The sequence below is a fragment of the Vombatus ursinus genome, unplaced genomic scaffold, assembly GCF_900497805.2.
Source record: "Vombatus ursinus unplaced genomic scaffold, bare-nosed wombat genome assembly UNPS02014830.1, whole genome shotgun sequence".
Lineage (NCBI taxonomy): Eukaryota > Metazoa > Chordata > Mammalia > Diprotodontia > Vombatidae > Vombatus > Vombatus ursinus.
This window is the reverse complement of record NW_020954608.1, coordinates 53,470,278-53,480,317: the sequence shown is the minus strand read 5'-3', so window position 1 is coordinate 53,480,317 and position 10,040 is coordinate 53,470,278. Positions and strand designations below refer to the sequence as shown.

Sequence of the window (10,040 nt, the reverse complement as noted above, 5' to 3'; positions counted from 1 at the left end):
AAAGTACTCTTTGTATACCTCTAGTAAAGAAGTTGGTAGTGGTTCCCTTACTCTTTTGATCACTCAGCATACTATGTGTTGTAGTTTGTGTACCTGGCCAAAGAGATTTACAGATCCCAACAATCACAAAATGGAGAATTAACTTTAAAAAAATTCTTGCAAAGAAACCTCAGATTGATAATGTGAGCACAAATGAACAAGAAAATGGCAGAGCTGACACTTCTATTTCTTCATCTTCTACATTATGATGTAAAAAATTAAATGACAAGAAATTGAAGAAATCCAACATTATAAAGATTATTTGAAATCTCTATTTATACCTACTATAGTTAATAATACGGGAAAGCTAGTTGGCCCAGTAGTTAGAGCACTGAGACTGCAATCAGGAAGATCTGAGTTCAAGTGTGGCCTCAGACACAATAGCTGTGTGATCAGGGCAAATCACTTAACCTTGTTTGCCTCATCTGTAAAATGAGTCCGAGAAAGAAATGGTAAACCACCCTAGTATCTGCCAAGAAAACCCCAAATGGAGTCACAAAGAGTTGGAAATGACTGAAAAATGACTCAACAGCAGTAGTTAATAATGAGCCTTGTCCTAAATGTATTTGTACTTTGAGATATTAATTGATGACAGTATGATACAATATTAGACGTTTTTAAAGTTTTTGTCGCTGAAAATGTATCACATAAAAACTCATCTGCCCACTAAAACTTGATATAGAATCTTCCAAACTGTTCTGATGTCCAGATGAAGAATTTCAGTGGATTTTGTGCTTATTTGTTAAACAATCAAAATAGAACACATTTTGATTAGTTTGCAAGGACAACTGATTTTTGACATCAGGAAAGATGGAAATTTACTAGCCACATTTCAACAAAAACCTTTGCATAATTAGATGGATTGAAAAATTGAGTCATGATTATGTGAGCACAGCCAAATGATGCATTTCTTCCATTTGGATCTAAGAATCTTTGTACGGTTTCTTTTTTCAGCTACGACAGTCATTAAAACCAACTACTGAAATAAACAAATATTGAAACAAGTTGAACTTAGAACCAGACGTCTGAATGGCGGCATCACAAAATTTTAAACCAATATTTTAAAAAATGAGCATATTCAATTGTATTGTTCTCAACAAAAATACTGTGATTTTTAATGAGAAAAGGTTTTTTGTATGATTTATAAATGGAATAAGTTTATAAATAAGTTGTTTCATCCTTACCTCATCTTCCTATTTTTTTTTTTTCGCTTTATGGTGAGGCCATAGGGGTTAGGTGACTTACCCAGGGTCACAGCTAGTAAGTGTTAAGTGTTTGAGGCTGGATTTGAACTCAGGTCCTCCTGACTCCAAGGCCAGAGCTCTATTCACTGCGCCTGCTAGCTGCCCCTTCTTCCTATTTTTTGTTGTATGGTTCACAATGTATATAATACACAAAGTGTCATGGCTTAAAATTGCACTAAGACTTCTGGGACACGCTGTATATTAATACTACACAACGGCTGCCAGCAGGCTGGCATACCTGTTTTCCTCCTCACCACCCAGAGGCCCCTCTCAGAACTTCCGCACGCGAACTGGGTTCTATCCAGAATCCTGGCATCCAGGGCTAGGGCGGACTTCCGGCCTGCTACCCTCAAAAAACTCGCTCATAGCACTTCGCACTTTAGCTATAGCGGCGACGCGTGGGCGTTGCGCTACAGAATCCCACCCCCAGGGCCGTTTGGGCCTTTTCATTGGCTAGCGGGCGCAGGGCGGGGTCTGAGGGAAACAAGAAAACTACTTCTCTTCGGTGATTGGTTGATCGACTCCCTACGGGCCATCTCATTGGTAATTGAGGCATTCGGGCTTTAGAGTCATCCTTCGGACTCTGGGACGCGTTGGTGATTGTCTTTTCACGAACCAGGAAACACGGGGCATGTTACGCAGTCCGTGCGCTAATTGGTCACACACTTTGCAAGTTCCAAGCGGCGGAAGAAGAGCAGTCCTTCCTTCTCCGGTTTGTAGTGGAGGAGCAAAGAGAGAGGACGTTTGGGAAAGTTGCGATTGGCTAAGGCAGAGGGGAGGGGCCGGGGAGCCTTTGGCGGGTCTCGGGCGCCGCGCTACGGTTTTGTCTCCGCAGGGCGCTGATTGGACCTCTGAGTTGCTTACGTTACCGCAGAAGGCGGGGCCTTCCTAATAAATCCTGAAAGCCGGGGCAGAGGCTGCAGTAACTTTAGCTGCAGTTTATCATTAGTTCTCAGTGAAGAGGTGGAGACTGCGAGTCAGGTCCTGCAGGACGTCGTCGCAGTCGCAGCATCTAGTGCTTGCTGCCTCCGCTGCAGCCCCGGAGTAGGAGACGGACCCCTTCACGCCCTTTCCACCAGAGAGATGTAAGTGGAGCTTGCTGATGAGTGGGGAGGCCTCGGGGCCCCTTCCACCCCCGCCCCGGACTCTGCAGGGGGTAAAATGGCGCATTGCAGCAACGGACGCCTGGGCCGAGGAGCGCCCAGCCCTGGGCTGTGCCGGCCGGGCGATAGGCGCTTCTTCTCGCCCTCCGTCGGCTAGCGATCGCAGGGCCCCACCGCCGGTGTCCAGGACGCTCGGCACCCTCCCCCAGCGGTTCTGGCTCCCGAGGATCTGTGTCTCTCATTGAGAGAGGGGGTGCGCGGTGTCCCTCAAAGTGGAGGGGAGGGGGAAGTCTCAAGTGGGGCTAGGGGTGTTGTGGACCCTCCCAGGTCTCACAGGAGCTGGACTAGGCTTCTAGCCAGCGTCCTGTATTGTGTCTCTGCTGTCTCTTGAACCACATACGGGGTCGTGTGCCCGAGGTTGGCTCCAGGAGGGGCGCCCCTGCCGGGGGTAGGGCAGGCTTCCCCCGGCTGTCTGTGGGGGGGGGGGAAGACTGGCAGGCAGGCGACATTTCAGTCTGGCAGGGTCCACTAATAAACGTGCCTTGCAAGCATTTTTTTCCCTTTCCCCTGTCTCTGCCCTGCCCTCCCTGGAGCCAAGTTAATGCAAAGAATTTTTCCACCCAATTTATCCAGATGGCCCCCATTTTTCTTACTATACGAGAACGAGCCTGAGAAGAGGGAGAGATCTCGAGCCGTGGTCGCAATCTTCGAGTTATCGCCCCACGTTGTCCGTGATGGAAATGTGCTTTCATGCAAGCATGACCACTGCCGAGAGCCATGGCCACTTTGGGGATAGGGGTCCACGCCTGGAAATTAAAAAAAAAAATTTACTTGTGTGGCATAATTTCACATATCGTTGAGGCTGAAGGCCTTGGAAATTAATACTTATTTTCACCATTAGCCACTTATTTGCAGGGACTTGCCAAAATACCATCATTTGGTTAAGGGGGAGGTAGTATGTCTCAGACTCCAGGCTAATTCACACCACGATTCTTTTTATTATGTCTGATTTAATTTGAATAACTACAGAGCCCTTTAAATCATATTTGATCATCAACCCTACTTGAGTCCTGAGATTCTAGTTATTTTTAGGGTGTGTGTGAGGGAACAGTGAAGACAAGGGGCTTCTCAGATTAAAGTTCCAGTTGGCAAAACCAGGTGGGATGTACTTACTGAGATGGGTCCTAGCTGGTGAAAAGCATCCAGCAATCTCTGACCTTAATGCTGTCATTGGTGCTACCATTCTGGCCCTCTTCCAAAACTAAAATTGCCAGTCTAGAACCCATTGAATTTTTTAATCGTATTTCATAGGTCAGGTTACTCAGTCCAGGTAGCTTGAAAAAACTGAGTTGCTTTTTCCTTTCTTTCTCTTGATGTTCTTTCTACTTTTGGAGGGGAGCAGGACATACAAGCTTCCTTTGGAATTTTTTTCCCTTCTGTTCAGGAGATTCCTTAAGTAATAGGGGTGATTGGGAAAGGATTTTTGTCCTGTTATAACTTGCTGGTAGAGTCTAGGAGGACTGGGAAAAGGTGAATTGTTAGTTTTCAGAGGAATTAGCTGTGCTGATTTCTGAAGTTAATAAATAATCTGGTTTGAGATAATCATGTAAGTGGGGGGATGAACAGTGGATCTGATTTGTAGTAACTTTCATAGTCTGCTTTGCTCTATGAGATCTTTTTCTCTCAGTAGAATATAGGATTTTCTTTCCATTTGAGGTCTGGTAGGAATCTTATCCTTAAACTTTGAAATAGCAAAAACTTTATCAGGAAGGCTTTTTTTTTCCCTTTTATGAAAGGAGCTTCATACTAGAGCTCTGGAAATTTTTAAGGCAAAGGCCTCCATTTTTGTTGTATATATAAGCACAAACCTGTTTAGAAGATTCCTCTGCCAGGGACTCTAGGTGGTATTTAAAAGGCATCTGAATGAATGGTTGCAATTCATATCACGAACCTGCTTTGGAATGGGGGAAGGTGTTGAAAGGAGCTTCCAAAGACCTCATGCTTTATCTAGAAGAGGGTCGACTAATCCATGATGCATGTGCTAAGACTGGGAGTATAAGAGTCTTCAGTATCATGACCCGGTGAGAAACACCTTCTTTTCACCTCTTTTACAAGGGAAGGTTCTTTCTGAGAAGGCTTCCTCCATTTTGTCAATAGGCCTGTCTTTTGGTAATTCTCCAGGTTTTCTTATATTGAGCAGCCTCAGTGTTAGTAGCTACTGCATAGAGCATAATCATAATAGGATCCTTTTAAACAAAAAGTCAGCTTGCTCTTTCCCTTCCCTTTGTACTCAGAAAACACTGCTTCTCTTTTCCCTCATCAAGACTCACGTGCCAAAAGACTAGTTTTTTTGTTCCCTAGTATGGATTCATTTCTCCCATTCTAGGTTGTTTTTATAAGTTGGCTAAAGTGTCAGAAAACACTAACATCCTGGAAACATTTGAATTTGGTTCAGTATCAGAGAAGGAAATCCAGATGATCTTCCTTGATGCTACTCTTATCTTAGTATTCTTTTGCCTGCCTGGATCAGGACCTGAAAAATTCTAGTGTTGGGGCCAACTTTTCTCCTTTTGCTTCTTGTGATGTGGCTCCATACTTTGAAGATTGTCTCGGAGAGGAGTAACTTTCAAAGAGCCACCACTTCTGCTTTGGGTTTGCTAGGAGGATAATAAAATTCTTTTTTGTTTCTTCTCATGTGCACTTGGTTTATTTCCCTCCTATTTCAATAGGTCTGCTCCAGCGCAGCCACCTACACCAGGAGCCCCAGAAGGGGGTGCCCCAGGGGGAGGTCCACCTCCCAATACAACTAGTAACAGGCGGCTGCAGCAAACACAGGCACAGGTGGAGGAGGTAGGTGCAGACGATTTGGTTTCTCTACAAAGTGATGCAAGTCACAGTCATTAATAAATTAAGATCTAGAGTATGGAAATACCAAATGGGAATGAGAGAGATTGAAGAGGCTTTGATGCTGTAGTCCAATCTACTCATTTTACAGATGAGCAAACTGAGGCCTAGAGTGGTTGTTATCCACCGTTTAGTGTCAGAGCTAGAATTCAAGTACTTTGACTTTTTTGGACCAATGCTTCTTGAAGCATTGCACATACTTTTCTTCCTCAGGTGGTAGATATCATTCGTGTGAATGTGGACAAGGTCCTGCAAAGGGATGAGAAACTGTCTGAATTGGATGACCGTGCAGATGCCTTGCAGGCAGGAGCATCACAATTTGAGAGCAGTGCTGCCAAGCTAAAGAGGAAGTACTGGTGGAAAAATTGTAAGGTAAATTTTCTCTCTTCCTTTCTTGGGCCTAATATCAGTGTAATACTATCATTTCAACTCTACTTTTCACCTGTCCAGATGTAGGCTACTTGAAGAGCTGTTCTGAGCAAATTTGGAAGAAGTCTTTAGGGCCTCCCATTTTCACTCATTGGTCCTATAGAGTACTTTCCTGATTGACTCTACAATAATACCCCCATGTTGTCCACTAGTGTATTCCTGGAGCACAGTGAATTGAATTGGTGGCTTGGGAAGGCATACCCTGGGGTAGCTTTTGGGTAGTTGGGGAGGACATTTTGTTGTTCAGTTGTTTCAGGCCTTTCTAACTCTTTTGACCGTATTTGGGGTTTTCTTGGCAAAAATATTGGGGTAGTTTGCCATTTCCTTTTCTAGCTCATTTTACAGATGAGGAAACTGAGGCAAACAGGGGTAAGCGACTTGTCTAGGGTCACACAGCTAGTAAATGTCTGAGGCCATATCTGAATTCGGGAAGATGAGTTCCTGACTCCAGGCCTGATGTTCTGTCCACTATGCTACACAGCTGCCCTTGCTGAGGAGATTGGCTTTAGGTCTGGAAGCTCCCACAGCCACAGCTGTGCTGACATTTGCCATAAATGAGGCATCTCAGGTTGGAGCATATGACCAATTTAATTCTTTCTTCTTTTACTTACTGGCTGTGTGACTGATCAAGTTTTGTTACCGCCAGTCTGATTCGAGTAAATGGGAGATAACCACTCCTGCTGTCGAAGCTTATTCTGTAAATGCTTCAGATGCTTTGTTAATTTCAGAGTACTCCAGAACTGTGAGCTCTTCCTAGAGTACTTGTGTTTTAGGTCATTTTTGGAAGAGGAGTGCTCAACTGTGGCTTCCAAAAATTGTCCCACAAATATTTTTACCAAATTACTCTAATTCATTCCAACTTTTCCTTAAAAAAACACCACCGTCCATCCTCCCTGAAATTCCCAGAAAGACTTACTGTGGGTTTGTCTAAAATACTTTTTAAACAAAGACTTACTTTGATATTTTTTTAACATCAGAAAAAACCTACTTTACACCATCGTTTTTAAAATGTGCATAGAAATCTAGTCCAACCTATACCCAAAAAACTAATCCCCATTAGGATAGGAGAGAGCTGTTCGGATTATTGTCATGTGCTTGCTTCGTGAGACGAGCAGTTGGGGAGGGGTGGAAGGGGAAGTCAAGGTTGCATTTCCTTCCATAGTGGACCAAGAAAGGAGAGCCACCAGTCACCATGGGAGCTCCCAAGTGGTTTGAAGCCAGGAAAAACAACTTTTCTGTTTAGCAGGTCTGGAGGACTTGGTTGGTCATTGGGAGCCAGTGCTGATTCTAGTACCTTGCTGCAGCAGCAGGGGAAGATGTACTCCTGGACACACATTTCTATGAAATTTTCAGTCACTTATGATGTCTAAGTTGAGATCCGGATGTTTTCTCATGGAAACATTTTTATACATCGTGGGTAAGGGAACATTTCCCTTACAGAAACAAGTTCCAAGTAAGTAGAGACTTAGAAGTTTTTGGTCCACAACCTGTTAGGGACCTTGTGTATCAGCTGCTTCAGAAGGAACTAGCCACCCCCAAATAATAAAAATGCACAAAGAAAAGTGAACCAGTATCACTGTTTGCAAATGGAACCTTCATTTAAAATTTTGTAGAGCTCAGTCTGTTTCTTAGGCCACAGTTAAAAAAAGGAAGGGCATCCTAGGATCTAGCCTGGTGCAGTAGCTTACCAAGTAGGCATCAAAAGAGGAAGCCTGTACACGACATGTTAAAGTCTTTTGGGTGTCCTGATATTTCCACAATTACCTCAAGAAATGGGGAATTCCTTCTGCTTGGTAGTTTAAGAAAAGGCAATCGTGGATCTTCTTATTCTTCTGATCTGAGAGGCTTACTCCCCCTTACCTTTGTTTTCCCAGATGATGATCATGCTGGGAGCCATTTGTGCCATCATCGTGGTAATTATTGTAAGTAAGTATCCGTTGAAATCGCTGATAGGGGTGAACAGGTGGGAAAGCCCCAGAATCTTCTCCCTTGCCTGCCTGGGGAACTGGAGGTGCTCTGGGTGAGGTATGGATTGGACTGTCTCCTTTTGTGGGACAGAAAACCTGGCCTGGTGGGGTTGAGGTGGAGGGACCAACAGATGGGACAGAGGCACCTCTTGGTGCTGGGCAAGCCCTTCCTCAGTGAGATTTTGGAGGGGGGCCAATTCTTTTGTGTTTGGAGGAAGAGGGGCATTGGTGCTACTGTCAGAGGGAAACACTGGGGACAGGTCATCTGTGCCTGATGGACTTGAATGTCTAGAAACTTGGTTAACTTGCCCTCTTGTTTTCTTCTGTCTCTTTCTATCTGTGCCTTCCTGATTCCTGTCTGCAGTCTATTTTTTTACTTAATGTACCACCCCTCCTTCATTCCTTGCCCCCTTCAGAACTCATACCCCTTTCCCACTGTTCACTCCCCCAGCAGACCCAGTCCATCCACCTTGTCCTTACCCAGGCTCATTCATTTCCTCTTCTTTAGTTGCTTTGGTTTGTACTTAAATCCCCCCACACTGGACATGCTGCTCTTGGGGTGGCTGCATTCTTACTCCACAAACCACAGGTAGCCAGTGTTTGGCCCCTCCCCTTCAGAAAACACCCGTGCCCAAACCACAGGATGTGGAGTGGAGGTCAAGGGAGAAGCAGGTCAGCCAAGATCAGGTCCAGAGGAGTCTGCCCAGTGGGAATAGGGAGTGCAGGGACCTTGGCAACCCAGTAGGAGGATTGGTGAGAAGGTAGGGAAATGGCAGTTTCTTCGCAGCCACCCTCACCTCGCCTCCTACTCAGCCTCTTAATAGGCTCTGTTAGCAGGTGGGAGAACCTTGGCCTGAGTAAGGACCATCCTGGGCCATCAGAAATCACAGTACTGATTTTGGTAGTACAGCAGTATAGCTTTATTTGGAAAGATATTTTGGATGTCCGGGTCAAGGACATAGAGGGTCTGATCATTATTTTTATAACTAAGTACAGTATTCACAAGCCTAGAAGAGGTTGAATTATATCCACTCCCAGTGTGTTCCTGGTATGCAGTGTTTTTAGAAGGATTTCCCTCCCTCCTGTGCTGCTGCTGCCGCCGCTGCCTTTAGTCTGGCCCAGGATCTGCCAGTGCTTCTGGTGCTGCCATTCTGTTTACCACAGAACTGGTGGGTTTGGACACTTTTCCCTTTGACTTAGAAAACATTGGGGCACTGTTTTGCGCATTGTCTGCTCCCCATTTAGAGGTGGTACCAGAGGCTGGTAAGATGTCAGGTCAACTCTTAGACAAATCTACTAGTGTGTGAGGGGACCCAAAAATATCCTTTGCAATCAGAATTTGGGACTGTTGGTTAATCTTAGTCAATGTAAAGATACTGAAAAAATGTGCCCTGGGAACTTAGCTGAGGGTAAGGTGAGATAAGGGACCTCATTCAAGAGTAACAAGTCAATCAATTAGCATTTATTAAGTATCTCCTGTGTGCCAGGCACTGTGCTAAGAACTGGGGGTACAAAGAAAGGGCAAAAACAGTCCCTGTTTCCTCAAGGAGTGCATTTTCTAATGGGGAAGCCAATAGATAAACAACTAAGTATCTATATGATCTATACAGAATAGCTTGAAGATAGTCTCAGAGGGAAGGCACTGGGGTGGGAGCTGAGAGGGGAGGAGGAATAGGGAGGAGTAGGAGGGGGTGGATAAGGAGGATCAGAATAAAGAAGGTCACCAAAGTTTGGCTGGGATAAAGCATCCTTGTTATAGTGGATGGTTTATTTCTCCTTTCCCTTTGATGGCAGGAAGGTGGAAGTTTGGGAACTGGAGATCCCTGATACCTTTGGGAAAGTCCTTTCTCAGCTCTGCCCCATTGCCATACCAAAGACAGGGATGTAGTGATAGTCCCAGCCTGGAACCAAGACTATAAGATTTTTCAGGGAAGTCCTTTGTAGATGCTAGACCAGTGTCTTCCTTTTGTGGGTGACTGTTGTAGCTATTAGCTCTATGGCTGTGTTGACGTTTAGATTTTCTTCCTCGAGAGCCATCACTTTGCCACCCTACCTACCATTCAGTACCTTTTCTCTCCAAGTCCACTGGCCCCTTCATGCTAATTTTAACTCTCTTCTTTCCTTCTGTAGTGCTTGGGTTTATTGGCCCAGACAGGGGGATCATAACTGTGGCTAGTTTTCTAACATACCATAGGGATTTCCTTCTAGCTTTAAGACAGGATGCCAAATGAGACTCCTCCTGGGTAGGTACAACAGTGACCTCTTCTCCCGCCCCTATATATAGTCAAGCAAAGGGAGTATAGGGCGTGGGGCTGCATGTTCACCTTCCATGCACCACCATTTTATTTGCAAAA

The 10,040-nt window shown here is 44.9% G+C and overlaps 1 protein-coding gene across 1 annotated transcript; it reads left to right on the top strand.

The window, feature by feature from the left end:
- The first annotated feature begins 1,805 nt into the window (after positions 1–1,805).
- Positions 1,806–10,040, top strand: VAMP1 (vesicle associated membrane protein 1). The gene is made up of 5 exons (XM_027838541.1): positions 1,806–1,995; positions 2,119–2,368; positions 5,116–5,236; positions 5,504–5,662; positions 7,594–10,040. Coding segments are annotated over exons 2-5 (432 nt in total). The 5' UTR covers positions 1,806–1,995; positions 2,119–2,366; the 3' UTR covers positions 7,744–10,040.

What these genes read in the sequence shown, in the direction of transcription:
- VAMP1 (XM_027838541.1), top strand. An exon ending in CACAGGCACAGGTGGAGGAG is followed by an intron (nt 5,237 to 5,503) that starts GTAGGTGCAGAC and finishes TTTCTTCCTCAG; the next exon opens with GTGGTAGATATCATTCGTGT. An exon ending in ACTGGTGGAAAAATTGTAAG is followed by an intron (nt 5,663 to 7,593) that starts GTAAATTTTCTC and finishes TTGTTTTCCCAG; the next exon opens with ATGATGATCATGCTGGGAGC.